This window comes from Sus scrofa, chromosome 10 (genome assembly GCF_054392235.1).
Source record: "Sus scrofa isolate SSC_HxYL_T2T_F1_AM1 chromosome 10, Sscrofa_HxYL_maternal_Yorkshire_Landrace_v2.0, whole genome shotgun sequence".
Lineage (NCBI taxonomy): Eukaryota > Metazoa > Chordata > Mammalia > Artiodactyla > Suidae > Sus > Sus scrofa.
Window position 1 is genome coordinate 9731433 of NC_139392.1, and position 21054 is coordinate 9752486.

Below are 21054 nucleotides of genomic sequence, written 5' to 3' on the forward strand. Positions count from 1 at the left end.
GGTGACCTATCCAGAAAGACTCCTTACTTGACCCCGTCTCTGGCTCTTTGGACTTGACAGAGGAGGGGAAGATGCAGAAGAGCAGGGATATAAGGGGGCCGTGGGGGATCTTCCTAAAAGGAGAGTAAAAGAAACACACAGCTACAGAGAGTTGGAAGTAGAAATGATAAGTATGAAAGGAGTTCAAAGGAGGAACGCAGGAAGCATGGAGAGAGTAAGGAGGAGACAAAAAGCAGGGGAGGGAGACGGGTAACAGCTAAGGACCAAAGCAGAGTGGCAATCAAGGGAGATGGGCAGATAAACCAAGAGGAATAGAAAAGAACAGGCAAGAAGCAGGGAAATGTAATATGGTCATTTGCACCTACGAGGGGACTCATTTGACAGTGGAATAAATAAAGGCGTGAATGAGAAATGAGAAACGGTCAAGGAAGATCCAACAAAAGATTCAAATCTGTAGACTCTGATTTCCAGTGTATCATGTTATGGACTCACGGACGCCCAAACTGCTGGGAGCTTCCCCAGTCCAGTCCACTGAGAGCAAAACTCTATTTTGTACTAATATGAAGACTAGAAGGTGATTAGAAGGCCGATATCATCCATTCCATCAATCATGTACTCGTTGATTCAGCCAACAACCAGCGGCCAGCCCCTGCATTAGGTGAGAAGGACCTGACTGTTGACACATCACCTGTGTCCTCAAGGAGATGGCAGAGGAAGGCACTAAATCTGTCTTTTGAACTGGACAGAATCATCTGCATTATACTGCACGGCCTACATCATCTGTGAAAAAATATATATATCTATCAGAGTCAAAAGTAATAGTGTGGTTTGGCCAAAAGCCACAGGAAATGGGGGCGTTTTTCTCAATAGAATTAGATGACATTAAGACATGTGCCCATTTAGAATGGAACTGCGGATCATAAAAATGCCAAAAATGTGGAGAAGAAAAAACACGAGAGGCGCTAACAGCAGAATATTAAAGACAGACATCATTAAAGAGAGAAAGGCATAATAAATAAAGGGAACTTTAGATGCTCTTTGTCCTAGGGCTGGACTGCCCAGTGACTCCCAATCCCATTAAAGTCATTCTAAATTGATTCTGGGGGGGTAACGAGCCCTTCTTGAGAACACCACCAACACATGGCCTCTCGAGAGCTCCTGGAAGGGGCCCTGGGGAGCCTGCCACCTGCAGGAGAGGCTCCCAGGTAGATGGCCACTTCCCGGGCAGCCCCTCGGGCAGAAACACAGACCCAAGTCCCTTCTCCCTTCCTGCATCCTCTTCACAAGCGTGAACAGTTTTTCTTTGCTGCTCTTTGCTGTTCATGGTCCTACTGAACGCCCAACTGTGGACATACTGGGCTAGGCCTGTCTGAGACTTTGAGTTGTGATATTACATCGGAAGTTTCCGATGACTCCTCTTTTACTGTTTTACACTTGGGCCCCCAATCATAGCTTCCGCTTTGATGGGAATAAAAGGGAGAATTTCTCCCCTGAAGCCACCTTTCCCCGTACGGGATGGATGATTCTCCCAGCAAGGAGTGTAAAATAAGGACAGAGGGGAGTTCCTGTCTTGGCTCAGCTGAAACGAATCTGACCAGCATCCATGAGGATGCAGGTTCGATCCCTGGCCTCACTCGGTGGTTATGGATCTAGCATTGCCATGAGCTGTGGTGCAGGTCGCAGATGTGGCTCAGATCCCAAGGTGCTGTGTCTGTGGTGTAGGCCAGCACCTACAGCTCCAATTTGATCCCTAGGAACCTGGGAACCTCCATATGCCACAGGTACAGCCCTAAAAACATTAAATTAAACGAAATGAAATGAAATTAAATAAGGACGGGGGATTCCAAACACATTTTGTAATCAACACCACCCTCCTCCACTACCACACAAAATGCCAGCAAACTTGAGGGACGTACAATTTAAGTCGCTGGGACAGCCAAGAAACTCAAATTATTACATTACCATTTTCCTGGACCCCATTAACCTTGAGAAAGCAGCAAAGGTCACCGGGTTGCATGGCTAAATAGCATTCAGCAATTTCTCTAGAAATGTAAAACCAAGAGCTCTTCCACCCGTGCTCAATGTGTTTTTCCCTCTTTTAATCACTGAAGGTATTTGCATGAAAACAGAATCTTTGTTTCCTAAGGATTGATCCCCTTGCTACTTACCGGCTGCCGGTGTCACCATTTTGGTAACATCAGAATTCCTGCTAAAAAGCTAATTTTAATATCACAAAGGATTGTGATTTCAAGTGGAAGCAGCTAACCTCTTGGGAAACAAAAGACCCTGTTTTCGAGCAATTGTTTCTTAGAACAGAATGCAAGAAAATCTAAATACCAAAAACGTAAAATAGATGGTGTATCTGAAGAAGAGACAACTGACACTGTCTGGGACTCTACTTCTTAAAGCTGCAGCAAAAAGTGAGGACAAAGGGGGGGAAAAAGAAACTAAAAATGAACTTTCAAATGTTAACAACCTGCTTTTTCTACACCCTTGCCCGTGTTGTTTGCCTACCAGCGTGGCACAATTATATTCTTATTATTTAACTATACGAACCTCATTTCACGGAGCGCTATCGGTCTAAAATTAGGTTTGAAAATGGCATACTTTATCTAGACATTACTTCACTTTTGCAACTATAAAGCCACTTACAATAATTTCTATTGTTCCATTATCCCTAATTTCGCATTTTCCTCACACTGTATTATTTCTATTATCACAATTAAGAATCAGTTTGCAGTGATTTTCGTCTCAGCAGTGTGCGTATATGAGTATATCCCTAATCACTCTATTTATAGCAGATAAGTGGAAATATCCCTTCCTGCTCCATGAAATGAATGTGTAGCTCTCACAAGGAAGAAAATCACCAAAGGATTTAGAATACCGTTTTTTTTTTTCTTTTTTCTTTTTTTTTTTTTGCTTTTTAGGGCCGGAAGTTTCCAAGGTCCCAGCCTAAGGGTTGAATCGAGCTCAGGGATCCCTGCAGCATCTGCAACCCACACCGCAGCTCACTGGCAACATCAGATCCGTAATCTACTGAGTGAGGCGAGGGATCGAACCTGCATCCTCATGGATACTAGTCTGGTTCATTACCACTGAGCCACAAAGGGAACTCCAGATTTAGAATGCCTTTCAACAAATGTATATACTTTATGAAAAACAGATGAGAAAATGATAAATGACCGCTAAGAGAACTTGGGTGAGAGCCAGCCCTTGAAGCATATTTCAGAAAAGATAACAGACACTCCTACATCCATGGTTTGTACAGCCCAGGAACCAGGGGCTGGAGCCAGTGTGCCACTTCCCCGAGGGCTACACGGAGAATCACACGGGCCCGGTCTATTATCTGTGCTTATGTGCGACTCTCTCCTGCCGTCGGGCACAACATCGAGTCAGAAAAGAGAAAGCCGTGAACTGGACTCTTGTGGGAACTATTCAGGTTTGCCTCTCTGGACCACACGGCTGTAGTAAGCCCTGCATGAGAATGCCCAGTCTTGGATAAAGAGATGAGGGGGCAGACCAGAGCCGGAATGGGGTTCATACCACACCATTATTATTTTTAATTAATGAATGAATTAATCTTTATTTATTTGTTTTTTAGGGCCACACCCAAGGCACACAGAAGTTCCCAGGCTAGGGGTCCAAACGGAACTGTAGCTGCCTACACCACAGCCATAGCAACACGGGATCCAAGCCGTGTCTGCAACCTAAACCACAGCTCAAGGCAACCCCGGATCCTTAGCCCAGTGAGCGAGGCCAGGGATCGAACCCACATCCTCATGGATGCCAGTCGGATTCATTTCTGCTGCACAACAACGGGAACTCGCTCACACCTCACCATTACTAAAAGAAAGCTGGATCAAATGTAGTTGAGGTACATGAAGATATTATGTCCACTATCTTTAAAGATGTTTAAATCAAAACATCCACTACTGAACACCCACGTGGAAGGACCTGTGCTTGGTGCTTTAAACTACTTCACACTTATAATAACCTCGCAAGGCGTCCTTACCTCATCTCTAGCAAGATGTTCATGGCATCTGAAGCTGTCGTGACTGGGCTTGGAAGGTTTAACTTGGCCAACGTCACACAGCAAAGCATGGCCACACTGGGATTCACGACCAGCCCAGGCCCAATTGCCTTCCTATTCTAAGAAGTAAAATTCTTGGCAACTTAAAGTCATGAAAAAAATATCTGGTGGTTGACCAAAACTGTAAAGCCTGGCTCAAAAAAATCTAGGTTCATTTATTCAGCAAACCTTGGTTGAGTAACTGTTCTGTGATGATTCATTCTTTGTAAGAGAGGAAATTTGGTTTAAAAAAAGAAGAGTGGTTTGAAATCTTGGATCAAGGTTCTTTTCTAGCTTCTCTGGTCCTATCAAGCAGGGCAAGCACTCACCTCTCTTGCAACATGAAGCAATGAGACAAGATCATTTCCATGCTTGCTTCTAAACAGGGTCATATCTTCATGTTTCTAATACTCTAATAATAACTAGTCATCGCAGAGCAGGCATGTCAACATCGAGCTACTGTAATTAACGAATAGCATTCCATGGAAACGTGGGTTACATAATTACCTCAGTCTACGAGCATCCTCTATCCCAATTATCTTTGCTTGTCCCCGAGTTATTTCACCTGTAAAATGTGCTAAGTGGATTGTTGTGGTGTCACTGCACTGCTTCTTAATGCTTGCTTTATGATACATAAGTGAGCAGTAATTGTATTAGTTGACTAGGCCTGCTGTGACAACACACCACAGCCTGAGCGGCTTGAACAACAGAATGTATTGTCTCACGTTCTGGAGGCCAGACGTCTGAGATCGAGGATACCATCAGGGTTGGTTAACTTTGGAAGGCTTTGGGGGAAATCTGTTCCTATTCCGCTATAGAGTTTCCAGCCTGCAGGCAGTCTTTAGTGTTCCTTGGCTTATGGCAGTATAAACTCTTCTGTGCGTCTCTGTGCCCAAATTTCCCCCTTTTATAAGGACACCTGTCATATGAGATTAAGATCCAGCCTAAAAACCTCATTTGAACTTAATCTTCTCAAAGACTTTATTTCCAATCAAGGTCACATTCTTAAGGAGCAGGGGTTAGAACTTCAACATCTTTGGGGGAATGTCATAAAATTCACTGAGTTAAAAAAGAAAAATCTTTGGGGGAAATACAATCCCACCCATGACAGTGACCATTCACAACGTTTTGATTCCTCTAGATGTTTCATAAAAAGTTAAAGGCTCAGTTGTCTCCTGCTGCACTAACTCAAAGTGAAGGACCATGTAAGGACATTTCACTAGAAACCCAGAGAGGAGAAGGCAAGACACAGTTTCAGGGTTCGGGAAGGCAGAAGCCCAGCCAAGCACTCAGCCCACATGGCGAGGGTCTGTGCACTCTGTTCCCCTTCCAGGGGATCCACACGGGTCGAAACTCCAGCCCAGATACCATTCAGACCAAGCGCACATCCAAGATCCATCTTTTCATTCAATCAGAGACAGTTCTGTTCACAGGCACCAAAGCGAACCACACTGTGTCATGCAGTACGGCAGCCTCGATGAGATATATCTTGATTTAACAGAGAAATAAAAGCAATGTCAGGTCATAAGCTAAGAGCATCATAAAGTGCATGCCGGCACCCTACACTTTAATACCCCCAAGCTGCTTTTGAACCGAAACAATTTCCCCAATGTCGACAGAAATGGCTCAATTAATTTTCTCCCTTGGATCATATCAAACTGTCCCCATCATACGCCTTCGTCGAAGTGCTTTTCTTTTCTTCTATTCTTTTTTTGTATTGGAACTCTAAAGATATGGGGATAGCAACAGTGCTGATTTCTGAATGACAGGAAATCTCCCACAGATGTAAAGCACATTCTCACTTGATTACTGCTTTTAGAGATTCTCTGTAAAAGACCAAGCCTCACTGTCTGAAAATGAACCAAGTGAAAGATTCCTAACTGCCTTGGGCAGAAAAGGCAACATCAGCACCCCATAGGCTGTCACTAATAATGCCTTCATTCATTTAAAAAAATCTGAGCACCTACTATGTCTTGGGTTCATTGTTCTAGGCAGAGGGCAGCAATTTAGACTAGGGTGGTCACTGCAGACCTCACTGAAAAAGTACCATTTGAGGAAAGACTTGAATTACGAAAGGACTTCATCACAGGGATAAATAAAAGAGTGTTTCCAATGGTACCAAGGCCCTGTAGGAGGAAAAGCCTGGATAACTCCAAGAAGAGCAAGCAGGCAAGGATGGCTGGAGCAAAGGCACGATGAGAGAGAAGATGGGGTCGGTCAGTCCCGTTTTCTTGGACATGCTAAATACCACACATTTGAATGAAGGAAACAGACAGTCACAAGAGCATTCTGAACGAAGTGGACAAGCAGACTTATGCTCTAGAATCCCCTGTATCTCAGAGAAGTCACCTGCTCATCAAAAGTGAATGACTAAGCATTATTTTATCCCATATGGAAAGTTTTACCAAGATGTATTAAAGACATGAATATAAGATGGAAAACCATAAACCTCCTGGACAGAAACACAGGCAGAAACACATTCAGTCTTGGTGATGATTTTTTTAGATATGACTCCAAAAACAAAGGCAATAAAAGCAAAAATAAGCCAGAGGGACTACTTCAAAAAGCTTCTGAAGAGCAAAGAAAACTAACCAAAAAAAAAAAAAAAAAAAAAAAAAAATGGATGAAGAGATGCCTGCCAGCCACCATGCCATGGGGAGAGACCCACACAGAGAGGCACTAACTTGCCAGCTGGATAAGCGGCCACCTTGAAAGTGGGTCCCCCCACCCTTCTCAAGGCGTCCTTCGGCAGAAGCTCTGGCCAACCTCCCACTGCCAACCTCCTGGTGGCAAACAACATCATAAGTATCCTGCATCTAGAATTTTTCAACCAAGCTCATCCTAAATTTCCAGTCCACAGAAGGCAGGAGAACAAACATGTCTGCATCGTTTGAAGCTACTAGGTTTGGGGGTACTCATCACTCAGGAGTAGATAACTGCAATGTTTTCTAACATCCGAACAGTCTAGGGAGCAAGGGTGAGCTACTGTTTACAGCATTCATTTCCACCGAACATGCTTTAAAGTTTCTGAACTCAACCCACAAACCAGTATTAAGATCACAACCAGATAAAACCATATTGGGAAGTTACAAAAACTTATACAGGAAACTTGCACTTGACTGAAATACCAAAACTGAAAAGTCCTGACTTGGAGTGACACTGAATGTTGGAGGAAACACGGACTTTGGAGCCAGAAAAAAAATGAGTATGAATAATGGCTCTGCCACTGACCAGCTTGAGTCCATTTCTTCAGCTAATCAAACCTCAGGGCCTCGACCTGCAGAACCAAGAAAAGAATGCTCAGCTTACCTGGTTGAGAAGAATAAATAAGATAAGATGTGCAAATAATTTTATTCAACAAACAGCGGTTTCTCTTTTCCTAAAATGAATCTGGGTCAGGATTGTTCTGAAAAGTCAAGACTCTAAATATAATAAATTAACATGTGTGCACAAGTTTTATTTGCTTGTCTCATGGCTCCTATTAACAGTAACAGCAGTCTTGTTTTATGTCTAATATTAAGCTAATCAAAACTCAGAGCATTTATAATCAATAATTCATTTGTTATTGGCCCCTGCCATGTCATTTAAATTTCGGAGAGGGGGGATATCTAAATAAATACTTTACAGAATCAGATCAGAAAAGAGCTTAACACCTAGTGCTCTCTTTTTAGTGATTTCTACAAAGTAGAATTGACAGACGGTGAGGTATGTTTTACCCAGTTTATTTATCCTGTCTCTTTGAACACATTTCAGAGAGGATTTAAAAATAAAGCAGAGGAGTTCCCATTGTGGCTCAGCGGTAATGAACCCGATTAGGACCCATGAGGGATGTGCTTCAATCCCTGGCCTCGCTCAGTGGGTTAAGGATCCAGCATTGCCGTGAGCGGTGGTGTAGGCTGCAGATGTGGCTCGGATCCCGCCTTGCTGTGGCTGTGGCGTAGGCTGGCAGCTGTAGCTCCAATGTGACCCCTAGCCTGGGAACCTCCATATGCCATGGGTGCAGCCCTAAAAAAGACAAAAAAATAAATAAATAAAATAAAAATAAAAATAAAGCAGAATGAGAGTTCCCTCCCTGATGGCTCAGCAGGTTAAGGATCTGGCATTGTCACCACTGTGGCTCAGGTTATTGCTATGGCTCCGGTTCAATCCCTGGCCCAGGAGCTTTCACATGCTGCACGTGCAGCTAAAAAAAAAAAAAAAAATTAATAAAGACATAAAAATATAAATAAAAATATATATAAATAAATGGATTACCAACCAAATTTACAATGAGGTAAATGGTACCCAATTCAAGATTTCCCCAAATACAGTAACACAGGCGTAGAATCTAGTGCTCTGACAGAGAACAGATTGTGCTGGTTGACAAAATCCACCTGTATAACTACACCAACCAAAAAACACGCATTTATTCTCACGAATGACGCTGTCTGACAATGTAGAAGCAGTGTCTGTATTTTGAGAAGAGTAGTTGGTTATCTAGCTGTCACAAACAGGGCATCACTTTGACTTCTCAGAACTAAAAATACTGAATGGGACTCTTACTACCAAGAACCACCAGACACTTTTTCGAGTTTTCCCCGTGTGTCCCACTGTTTTATGTTTGATGATCCAACTGCATTTAGTTAATAGCAACTATTTTTATTAATAAAAAGCTATGTTATTGCTGGTCAGAATTCAGATAAGATGACTCAATGTTGCAAAAAAAGAAAGAAAGAAAGAACATGTTTCCAAAAAAGTCAGGAGGTAGGAGGGAAGGGTTTATTACCCCCCAAGGCAAAAACAAAGTGATAGTTTGGTTAGTTTGTGCACGTTGTGATTTTATGTCCTATTTTCATTGGACTCCTTGAAATCCTGAAAACAAGGCATTCCTCCATAACTTCCTCGAAGGATCCTAAACTGAGGACTATTCCAACCCAACTGCCTTCTCTTAAAGAAGACCAAGACCAGAAAGGTTCTACGATTATTCAAGAACACATGGTTGAAAAGCAGTATAAGGGGCCTCGTAATGAAGTTTTACACCCAAGCCTGGTGCCCTTGCCCCGCTAAGACCCCTGTGGGTCTGCACACGACAACAACCAGCTCAATCAGTCAAATCCACAAGAATCTCTATCACAGTATCTGTTTGGCATTGACACCTAAGCCCTCAAACATAACAGGAAACTCGGAGGACTTGGGCAGGACCAAAGAGATGGGCCAACATGTAGAAGACGTGCCCTGTAATGTTCTCCTTCTCAGTGTCAACGTCAATGGTGGAGAAAGTTGTACTGTTTGCTGCAGTCAACACAAAAGATAACCTGACATCTACAACATCCAAAATTCTCATTTAATGTATCATTTGGTAACAGGAGAGTTGGTTTTTAAATAGCTCTTCTGACCATTACAGAACAAAAAACAACAACAACAAAAAAAACACTTTCAAGAAAAGGTCAAACCCATAACTTTTCTATATCGACGTTCTTTCTTCTTTTTACCTATGCCTTTCTAAGCCAAGTAGCCCACCCAAGTTTAGAGAAAAGGTACTCTCCTGCTTCCTCCTAAGTCATCAGCTTCAGAGCCAGTGACGATCACCACGTAAATCATGATGATATCGGTAGTTATTTTAATTCCAAGTATGTTATAACTTGTTTTCAACAACTAATCATGAAGGACAGAATTGGTTCACTCTTAAAACCCAAAGACACTTGTTTAATTTCCACATAGCTGAGTCTAATTTAAATTAGAATGGTTTTGAAGCCAAGTTGTTAAAACTCTTTGGATTATTCTCTTTTTTTTTTGTCGCTGTCTATGAAATACACTATGATGATGCAGTGCAGAAAAACAAACACATGCTCCATACTCAACATAATTTACTGTGCTAAGCGTAAGTGTGTAAATCATTTTAAAGTAGGTTAAAAAGTAAAATATAATTGAATAATACAACAATTCAGTAAAGACTCTGTAAATTTATATTTAATATGATTGGTGATGCACTCAACTAAATGATGTAGACAACTTAAATATAGTCTATTAATAATATCACTGATAATTTAGTTTATTCATTTTAAGACTACAATATACATATAATTTCAATAAGACTCAAGGATATGTGGACAAATATTACACTATAGTTACTTTGGAACTGGCTTAATAAATAACAATGGTTGATTTTAACTATTTAGTAAACAAATATTGATAGTACTTTCTTAAACTGTGTGCTATTTTACTTATTGTGGTCAGTATAAAGGCCCACTTCCCCAACTATACTTGACAAATTTTATCACCCAGTTTAAGGCTTCTAATAACTTCTGTAATGCTATGTGATTTAACGCTTTGAATAATCCATCAGGAGTTTTCTTTAGATCTTTAAAGGACTGTAATGAGTTCAGAGGTGACAGAGATTAAATTCACAGGATACTCATGAAAAGAGCAAAAGGATATTTAACCATCCCTTATACATATATGCTCTTACTCTTCTAGTGTAGCACAATGTCCCCCCATTCCAAAACATGAAGACCTGAATGTGACTTCTCAGTTTGGGGGTAGGGGGCAGGGGAGAGCTGAGAGAGAGACAGAGACAGAGAGAGAGCCGTCACCATACGGTCATAGAGTTTTAGCCTAAAAATGTTAAGGTAGTTTCCCATGACACAATGTAATTATTGACTCCATAACTTTAGTCTCTCCTTCCAAAGGCTGAAGGCAGAATAGGAAAGAAACACTAAGCCAAAGACATTTTCATAACAAACTTTAGAACATTGTATTCATGCTATTGGATAATTCAAGGATAGTATCCTTATCTTTAGCTCATGCCTGAAAAATATCAGCACTTATAAGGATTATTGTCCAAAACCATTTAGGACTTTGGAGGATTAGAGAGTGAAAAACTTCAGTCTTGTAAATATCTTTATCAAGTCAGTATCCACAAAACTCTCACCCTTCCTGTTCTGTTCTTGAGTGGTTTTTTTTTTTTTTTTTTTTTTTATGTTACCAAACTTTGTAAACCTATCAAAGAAATTTTACTTGGCCGGCCTGCCGTCCTCCCTCCCCTCACGTCCTTCTTTCCTTTTTCGCTTCTTTCTTTCTCTCCCTCCCTTCTTTTTTTTTTTTTTTTTTTGTCTTTTCAGAGCCACACCCACGGCACATGGAGGTTCCCAGACTAGGGGTCCAATCCATTGGAGCTACAGCTGCCAACCTATGCCAGAGCCACAGCAACACCAGATCCGAGCCACATCTGTGACCCACACCACAGCTCACGGCAATGCCAAATCCTTAACCCACCGAGCGAGGCCAGGGATCGAACCCGCAACCTCATGGTTCCTAATCGTGACTGCGTCACTTTGCTACACAGCAGATACTGGTATAATATTAAAAATCAACTATACTTTAATAAAAAATAAAAAAGCAAATGATCTACCAAAGGGAGTATGACACTTCCCATCTAATATCATCAGAGTCTCACCTTTAACCCACTGTGCTCAAACCTATCCTAAAGGAACCGGATACTCAGACACCCACACACAACAGCTAGTTCAACACCAGAACCGCAAACACACATTAAAGTGGTGACCACTGTGAATCACTCGTACTCTTTACCTCCTTTGAGCCTCACAGCCAGAAGGTGATACGGACAAGGGAAATCTCATGCTCTCCATTTCCCAGATGAGTACCTTACAATTCAGCAAGTTGCAAAGCAGTTGTTCAGCGTTACAAGGCGAAACAGCAGAGCTAAGTAGGTCTTACACACAGACTTCTGATTCCAACACAGAGCTTTTTCCACACACTGTACTATTTCTCCACAGTCAGGCTCTGTCCTCAGTGGAAAGATAGGAGCAGCTGAATCCAAACCCTTGCCTCTGGTGACTGCTCTAGAATAGGCACACAGTGGGATAGTGGATGGGAGCTGCCTTCAGGCAGCGGGAAAGCCGCTAGATTTCCTGGGAATGTCTGCATGCTCTAGGCTGGTGTTACTAGTGATTGCCTGAGCTCTTGGAGTGGAGATTAGGCGGGTAGAGAAAATAAGTACTGATAAAGAATTCAACCCCGGGGAGTTCCCTGGTGGCTAAGTGGGTTAAGGATCTGGCATTGTCACTGTTGTGGTTCGGGTCACTGCTGTGGTGGAGGTTCGATCCCTGGCCTGGGAACTTCCACCTGCTACAGGTGTCGGAAGGAAGAGAGGAGAACTTCAACCCCAAGGGCAACACGGGCACCTATGACAAGTTGCCATGTGAAGTAGCAGGGCAACTTCTACCTCCAGAAATTTTACCAGTGTCATTTCATTAACCAGGGACAATGGCCCTTGATTTATCACTTAGTCCCTACCTCCTAAGTGTTGCGTTGCAGCTGAGTCGAAACAAATCCTTACTACCTTCTGTGGTCAAGAGACTTCCAGACACAGACCAGTTTTTCCCAAGGAATTGCTGGCTAAAGGATCAGCCTCCCACCAGACAGCAGGAATATGTTTGCAGGATACAGAAACTCCATAAACACCTTTCTAAAAAACTTTGACCAGAAGTGTTTGTGGCCAAGTTTCTCTGACACCCGATGTGAACGCATCTGGGAGGATTATCTTGCACGTGTCCAAGCTGGAATTTAAAACCAGTTAAACATCCTCATTCTCCCCAGTAAGAGAAATCTTTTCTCCCTCTAATTTCACCCTGCATCCTTGTTACTAAAATGCTTCCTGCTCTAGTGTCGTGTTTGTTTGTTTGTTTGTTTTTGCTTTTTAGGGCCACACCCGTAGCATATGGAGGTTCCCAGGGTAGGGGCTGATTTGGAACTGCAGCTGCCGGCCTACACCACAGCCACAGCAACACCGGATCCAGGCTGAGTCTGCGACCTACACCACAGCTCACGGCAACACAGGATGCTGAACCCACTGAGTGAGGCCAAGGATCAAACCTGCAACCTCATGGTGCCTAGTTGGATTCGTTCCCAGGGCACCATGATGGGAACTCCTAAATTCTATCTGTTTAAGACTAGGTTTTATTTCCTCTTTCTTCTCTCAGAGCTCCGAGCACAGGGCAGGCCTCACAGGAGTATGCGATGGATTAGCTGGCTTCTCCCTTTAAGGAAGATTTCTCTTTAAAATTCATTCCATAGGATGGTTAAGTCATGTTCCCTGAAACTGGCCTAGAACAGATGTAACCCCTTTGGCATTCTACTCACTGGCTTTGGGGCTTTCAAGGCGCTCAGGTGCCAAATAGCCAAAGATACAGCCCCAAGCAACTCAAACAAGCACACTACTTCATCTGACTTGAAAAAGACACAAATAAAAATGACAGGCTATAAAACACACGTAAACTTCCCACGGCTTTACAATGCTCTGCTGGTATATGCCAGTTCACCGTCTACTGGTAATGGCGCTTGGCATGAATACTTGAGATGGGAAGGTGGTTTGAGGAAGGCGCCGAACGCCAGTCTTCCACGTCCCTGCGTCTCATGATCGCATCGCATTAAGGACAGATTTCAGTTTTTAAATTGCTCTCACTTACACTCAAAGCATCAACCTCAGAGCAGCCATGGGGCTCTTTTATTTATGGGGCACAAAACCAAGCGTTTTCACGGCGGGGGCGGGGGCACATCAGCCAATCAGAAGAGCGCAGCTGATCCCGGGCAGCCCAAGAGGAGAAGGGCAGATGCAGCCATTAACACAGTTTCTGATGAACAAACATTCCCGTTTGCATTGTCTTGATGTCTGCCTGTTCTTACACGCTGTGTCTCGTGGGCAAAGGAGAGCCAATATCTGTTTCTGAAAATGACGGTTAATCACATTTTTGAAAAGCACATCCTAGCAAAGGACAAAAACACTCACAGATGCAGCTGGAAAACAGAAAGAGAGCAAGAGAAAAGCGGCCACCCTGCCGCCAAAATAACTCAGGGTGAGCACAGTGTCCTATGCGGAAGCCCGGCTGATGTGTAACATCACCAGAAACGAGGCGGCCGGCTCTGAGTACCACGGGGACAGAGGGTGTGTTGAGCCTTCGATGCAAAGTCTGTTCACAGGAATTCTCCCCCATACACGCCGCCCATCAGGCAACATGCAGCAGTGATCTTCGCAAAGAAATGACCATCGTCAAAGGCTATCTGTTCATGCGAAGGCACAGAATGACAAAGAGAGCTCTAACATCACACCAAATTTTGGCCAGTGAACAGAAGTCACTGAATTACCGAAGAGGCCAGGAGAGAATAGCCAAAGACCAGGGAAACGGAGACCTTGAATGAAAAATCAGGGCAAATAAAATGCAGCTAGGTGTTTGGTGGAGACGAGGATGCCAAGCCAGGGAAATCGGATTCTCTTCTCTCGGACAGCAGCCCTCACCGCCTTCCCCCTTCCTCGAGACAGAGTAGATCTGAAAATGCCTTTGATCTCGGGCAGACAGGTTTCAGCACCAATAGGTTAAAATATTTATGGGCAATGGCCCGCAAATTCCAACAAGCCACATGAAATAATTAGATAGACTGATGATTCCAAGGCTACCCACCAGACACCACCAAGTCCATGGGATCCGCTTACTATGCAAATATCTACATACGTGCAAAGGCTTATTATTATAAATAACTCACTCCGCAGCTGCACACATACGCTACAGAGAAAATGACACATCGCCTGACTAGCACTAAAAGAAGCCAAGTGAAAGTGATGGAAAATGCTGGCCTCCAAAAAAACCTGTTTCTCTTGCTAGTAGGTTTTATTTGGAATGGAAAAGGAAGTCCCAACTCAAAGGAGAACTCTCTGGCACTCAGTAAACAGGTTAACAGGTGGCAATGCCAATGCCAGGAAGCAAGGCTGGCCTTCTGAGAGTCAGAACGGTGCCCTGGAAAACAGAGAAATCAGCTGAATCTTCTCGCTGGCTCTGGAGGCAACAGAGGCTGTGAGTGGCTAAAGTCTTGGGTACCACCCAGCTTCCACTCTACATTCACTAACTGATCCAGTGCCGACAGGTAACACACTTTGCCAGACACTCTGCCAAGGGGTCTAAAACCCTCACCTTTCACTTTGGTTGAGAGTTTACCCTGCCTCTCCTTGATCTGGGATTAGCTTTTGTCCTGGAAAAGATATAGATTTTCTTACAAACACACACGATTCCCCAGCATGCTCATCCAAAGCACCGCTGCTGGGTACCTCACACCTAGCTCTTAATCTCAATTGGCCAGGGAATTCTTCTCTGCTGCCCCTGACTGCCCAGCTTCACACCCAGGGCTGGTTCCCACCCACACACACTTACTGTCTTGCCCGACTCAGCCCTGATCCTTAGTTTTGAGCACTTGTCTCATTTGCACTATTCCATCTTTAGCCCTGATTTCTGCGTTTGGTCTTACTTTAATTTCCTCTTGTTCAGGCTTCCTGCACATCGTGCAGGATTTATTGGTCCTGAGAAGCACCACCATCATTAGAAACAGCAGCATATCCAGGTTTTGAGGTGTCCTCAACTCATGCATTTGGAGAGGGACTCTCTTTAATAAAGAGCTTACAGAAAGGTAAACGGAAAACGAGGAACAAAGCTTTGGAGGGGGTCAGAGCACGTGAGATGAGCTGGTGCTTAAGTTTCATCAGTTTCCCAGGAAATCTGCCCCTGGCTAGAATGAACTCTGCAAGTTTGGCAGATGGCCATCAAAGGGTCAGGGCCAATCTTCTGAGGAGCCCATCTATTTCTATATCACCTAAGACTTTGTCTTCCTTTAGAATGTGAGAATTTTACAAAACTTGCAGGTGTCGATGCCCACAAGAGGCATGCAATCAATATTTGCTGATGTAAATAATAAAGTGATGATAAGATGGGATTATAGAGGTCCCAAACCCCCAATGTGTGAACTCTGAGAAAAAAAAGAAACTCCTGGGCCAATTTATTATCTTGGAAGCCATCGCTGGTGGACACCCAACTGATACCATCTGAAGCAGTTCCTAATCTATTAGCACCAGAAAACCCTTGATGTAAGTTATGTATAGTAAGAAGCTGACATTGACCTTGGAAATGGAGAAAAGGCACACTCACAGGCTAAGTTTAGGCTAAAGGAATTTGGAGGCAATGGGTGCATTCTTCTTGTTCCTCCCACAGTTTCCTCAAGCTACTTCCCTCTGGGATCTCCCACATTTGCCCTTAGTAACTTCATCCTGCCAGGAAGCTCTGCAGCCCCCTCCAGACACTGAACAGAGGACAGGGCTCACGGCTCCCTTCTGTGTTCTTCGAAGACCGTAGAATCGGACACTTGGAACGGCTATTGTATTCTTGGGGATTTGTCCCCGGAAGGCCAGGATTTTTCAATATCTGCAAATATATAGCTTTGGGATACCTAAAGAATGTCTGAAGAATGCATTTCATTAACAACAAAAAAATTAGACATATAAGCACTGATAGGATAATGACAATTATACTAAAGCTGGCAAAGAATAATGTGATAACATGGAATTTTATAACACTTTGTGACTTGCTTCCATGTCTGTAGACATTTTAACAAGTGAACGTCTCCAATTTTTTGAAAAACAACCATTCGGTAGTCTCTAATAAACCAGAGTTCCCTAAAATGCTCCACAGTTAGGTAACCTAAACCTCATAAAAGAGAGGAGTCAAGTCACATGACTTACCCCTCAAGTGTGGTGTTAGCTTTATATATAGTCTATCTCCAGATAAAAGAAGTGGGAGTGGCTTCATGCCAAATTCTTGGAGGATGCTTCAGCCACATCAGAACCTAAAATGGCACGAGAGGTGATTTGCACTACCGGGAGGTGCATCCGTGTTAGTTTTAACGTCATTTCCCCTAAAAGAATGACCAAGTACACCCCTCAGCCTGGCAGTGAGCCTCCTGCCTCCCCTCCTACACTCAAAAGGAGGAGCTGGACCATGAGCACCGCAAAGGGATGGAGCGAGTGAGCAGGAGAGGAGGCTCACTAAAATCAAAGCCAACCATCAAAGCCAGAAGACACAGATATGGACGCTTTACAATCATTGCTCCTCTAGAGAATCACGTTCGATCAAACAATGCTCAGAAAGATCCAAGGACACCAAGCCTCCCTGGTTTCCCTTCTTACATCTGCTCGGAAGATGCCTTTGGCCTTTGTGTTTTTACCCCTTTTCTCTCTTTCCAAAATAAAATTTGCTTTTGTGACTGCTGTGGGTGTTTGGGTTCTTATTTTAATTTATTTTAAAGTTTGATTTAAATTTGGAACCTGCATAAGACTTTTGACATTTATTTCTGGGGGTGTTTTCTGAAGCTCGATGAAGTGGGTGTTGATTGACGGGCAGGTTGCTATGGCAATAGCTGTCACTGCAGAGACTGGGGCTTTATTTTATACTCTTCCTTTGTCAGGCAAAGGTTTGTGGGATATTTTAAAAATAGTATAAGTGCCCCAGAATTAATAGGAAATTGTTCAGTGACTCTTTCCTAACACACCTATCAACACCTGCAGTGGTTTTCATTCTGTACTGCTCCGTTCTGCATCTAGAGAAGTGCTTTCCAATACTCAGTTCTCTCATTGGTCACTTGTTTTTCACATTCTCCCTATAATTCTGGCCCCCTACGAAATTGTGCGGGTAAGGACACTGAAGTACTCAAAAGTACTAGACAGTCTTTCCAAAGAAATTTCCAACTAGTTCGAGCAATCATCGAGCTGGACAGCCTGCCAGCTCAACACTGGAGCTCTCTTTACTGGCCAAGGTATTCCTCCTAGGCTTTGAAAGAAGAAATTCCAGAGACGAAAAAATGTACACATGATGTTAAAAGAGGAGCCCGTAGTTACCTTAGATTTCAGTTGGGTTCAATTATTCTTCTTTCCATGCATTTTTTTCAACTCCCCATCTTTACAAGCCTCTTAGACAGGAGAGTATATGATTGAGTAAGTTGCAGGTCTTCCACATCAAGTACTAATGAGACTCGAATGTATTTTTCAGGACCCTCACTCTTTAAACATGCATCATAGCCCCCAAAGCCATTAAATTCTGAGTACTTTCCAAGCATCACTAAAAAAAAAAATGCAAAAACCCCAGGAATAATATACACGATAAATAAATGAAGAGTGACCCTCCTCTAAACTCAGTTTCCCAGGAACTTGAATCTAATCATCCTTTTCTTGAGAGCAGGTACTCCACATGCCAGCACAGCCCAGGACTCCTAGCTCAGGGCCTGGATTTCTGAAAGCAGTGCAGGCGATGAGTGTTCCCATGACTTTGTATTCTTCCGGCTGCAGTCAATTTCCCCCCTCTCTTTACTGGTCTTATTTAGTTTCCTTTTATATGAATGTCAAATTTTACATTTGTTGGCGTTCCCATCATGGCTCAGTGGTAACAAAGTTGACCAGTATCCATGAGGATGTGGGTTTGATCCCCGGCCTTGCTCAGTGGATTAAGGATCCAGTGCTGCTATGAGCTGTGGTGTAGGTTGCAGACATGGCTCGGATCCAGCGTTGCCGTGGCTGTGGTGTAGGCTGTCAGCTGTAGCTCCGATTCAACCCCTAGCCGAGAATTTCCATATGTTGCAGGTGTGCCCTCAAAAAAACAAAAAAAAATTATTTTTAAATAAAATAAATAAATTTTGCATTTGTTAAGGGCCATCATCCAGAGCTGTGCGGGGAAAGCAAATTTTTCTTCTTGGTAAGGCTTCAGATTTATGGTACCTAAATATGAATTAAACCCATAGTTTGAAGGAAGGAAAATACACACGCACACAGATTTATTTTCTTAAAATACAGTTCGAACTCACACAATTTCTTTAATCATTCCACTGGAGGGGGTTTAATCAAAGGATTTTTTTTTTCCTCTACACATTATCACGATGTGTTTAGGCCATCTTGGAATATCTACAACAATTTGCTTAATAAACTAAAACTGTATAATCTTATCATTGGTCCCCACTAACTGAAAACTACACACATCATACAAGATAGCCGATCTTGCTTATGTGTGACAAAGCATGGTTTGTCCTTTTAGGACCTCAGAATTCTGGGGCCAGACTTAGGGTGTGAAGAGGAAGAAATATACTGAGATTGAGTCGTGGATCCTACCTCTTTCTAGGGCTTGAATCAGCTGATCTGGGGAAGAGAGTGGAAGGGAAATCTCTCTCGCTGATCTCACTGCAAAAAAGCCCCGTAAGTCCAGTGAATTACAAATCTTCAAACACAGATAAAGACGGTGGGAAAATGAAGAGGTTAGGAAAGGGAAAGACTGACGGTGTGAGAATAAAATTCAGTCTAATGAAGAGTTAAACAGGGCAGAGATTCGTACTATCATAATCCAGACTGAGATGCTATCAACTTACTCATCATAAGCATAACATTCATATGTCTTTTATTTTTTATTTATTTTTAATTTATTTTTTTGTCTTTTGTCTTTTCAGGGCCGCACTCACGGCATATGGAGATTCCCAGGCTAGGGGTCTAATCGGAGCTGTAGCCACCGGCCTACACCACAGCCACAGCAATGCCAGATCCGAGCCGCGTCTGTGACCTAAACCACAGCTCACAGCAACGCCGGATCCTTAACCCACTGAGCGAGGCCAGGAACCGAACCCGCAACCTCATGTTTCCTAGTCAGATTTGCTTCCGCTGTGCCATGATGGGAACTCCCATATATTTTTTTATAAATATAGGTAGCTTTTATTTATTTATTTTTTTAGATTAAGTAATGGGCCAATTAGTGAACTTTTGAGTCAGATGAGATGGAACTTGGCTTCTCAAGTCATTGGATAAATGACATTATGCAAGCAAAAATGTTTTAAAATTTTCAATTGAAATATAATTGGTGTACAGTGTTGTAATAGTTTCTGGTGTACAGCACAGTGACTCATGTATGTGTGTGTGTGTGTGTATATACATATATGTGCATGTGTGTGTACATATATTCTTTTTTAGATTATTTTCCATTATAGGTTATTACAAAATATTGAGTGTAGTTCCCTGTGCTATACAGAAGGTCCTTGTTGGTTATCTATTTTATATATAGTAGTATATATACGTTAACCTCAACCTCATAATTCCCCCATCTCTCCCCCTTTGGTAACCATAAATTTGTTTTCTATGTCTGCAGGTCAGTTTCTGTTTTGTAAATAAGTATCTATTTTTAGATACCACATATAAGGGATATCATGTGATATGTCTTTGTCTGCCCAGCTTGTAAGTAACAATTTAGTTGAGATTAAATCTCATTTTTAAAATAATGCTGTCCCTACCTTCCGATTCTGAAAGCATTAGTAAAACTATAAACTATTCTTCGAGTCTAAGCTCTTAGCAACTTTTAATCCCGTTCCCACTTCTTCTCCCTCCTCTTCTCCTTTCCATTATCGGCCTCATTGTTACTGTCATCCTGGTTACTTGGGGTAAATATTTAGGCTGGAAATCCCATTTCAGCATTTGTTCCCTGAAGAAAGAGAATCCTCAAAAGATATTACTCTTTATGCTCTCGCTTTGAATCTTCTGTTCACATCTACAAAGCGAGGCATTCTGTTACATTTTGCTATAAATGAAACCAGTTTGGCCAATGTCATTCAGACGTTAAGAAATTCATAACCAATAGAAACCAGTATGGAGATTCCTCAAAAAACCTAAAAATAGCATTACCATTTGATCCATCAATCCCACTCCTGGGCATCTATGACTCGAAAAGATACCCGTATCCCAATGTTCATTACAGAACTATACACAATAGCCAAGACATGGAAACAAGCTAAATGTCCATCAACAGAGGAGTGGATAAAGAAGATGTGGTCCATATACACAATGGAATGGGAATATTACTCAGCCATAAAAAGGAATGAAATAATGGCATTTGCAGCAACATGGATGGATGCAGAAATTATCATGCTAAGTGAAGTTAGATAGTGAAACAAAAATGTCACATGCTATCACTGACATGTGAAATCTAAAAAAAGGATACAGAAGTTCCCATCATGACTCAGTGATTAGCGAACCCAACTAGCATCCATGAGGATGCAGGTTCAATCCCTGGCCTTGCTGTGAGCTGTGGTGTAGGTCACAGACACGTTTGGATCCTGCATTGCTGGGCTGTGGTGTAGGCCGGTGG

At 42.6% G+C, this 21054-nt stretch overlaps 1 protein-coding gene across 48 annotated transcripts in view; it reads right to left on the reverse strand.

Annotated features, from left to right (window-relative positions):
* The window catches only part of ESRRG (estrogen related receptor gamma), a 663361-nt gene that overhangs the window by 518218 nt on the left and 124089 nt on the right, over positions 1-21054 (reverse strand). For 10 of the 48 annotated variants that reach the window (XM_084979054.1, XM_084979070.1, XM_084979077.1 and 7 more), the window contains one exon: positions 7301-7346. The exons of the other annotated variants lie outside the window; for them this stretch is intronic. In XM_084979054.1, coding sequence (XP_084835180.1) covers positions 7301-7314 — 14 coding nt within the window. In that variant the 5' untranslated portion in view covers positions 7315-7346. The remainder of the gene's footprint in view (positions 1-7300; positions 7347-21054) is intronic. 48 annotated transcript variants of the gene reach the window in all.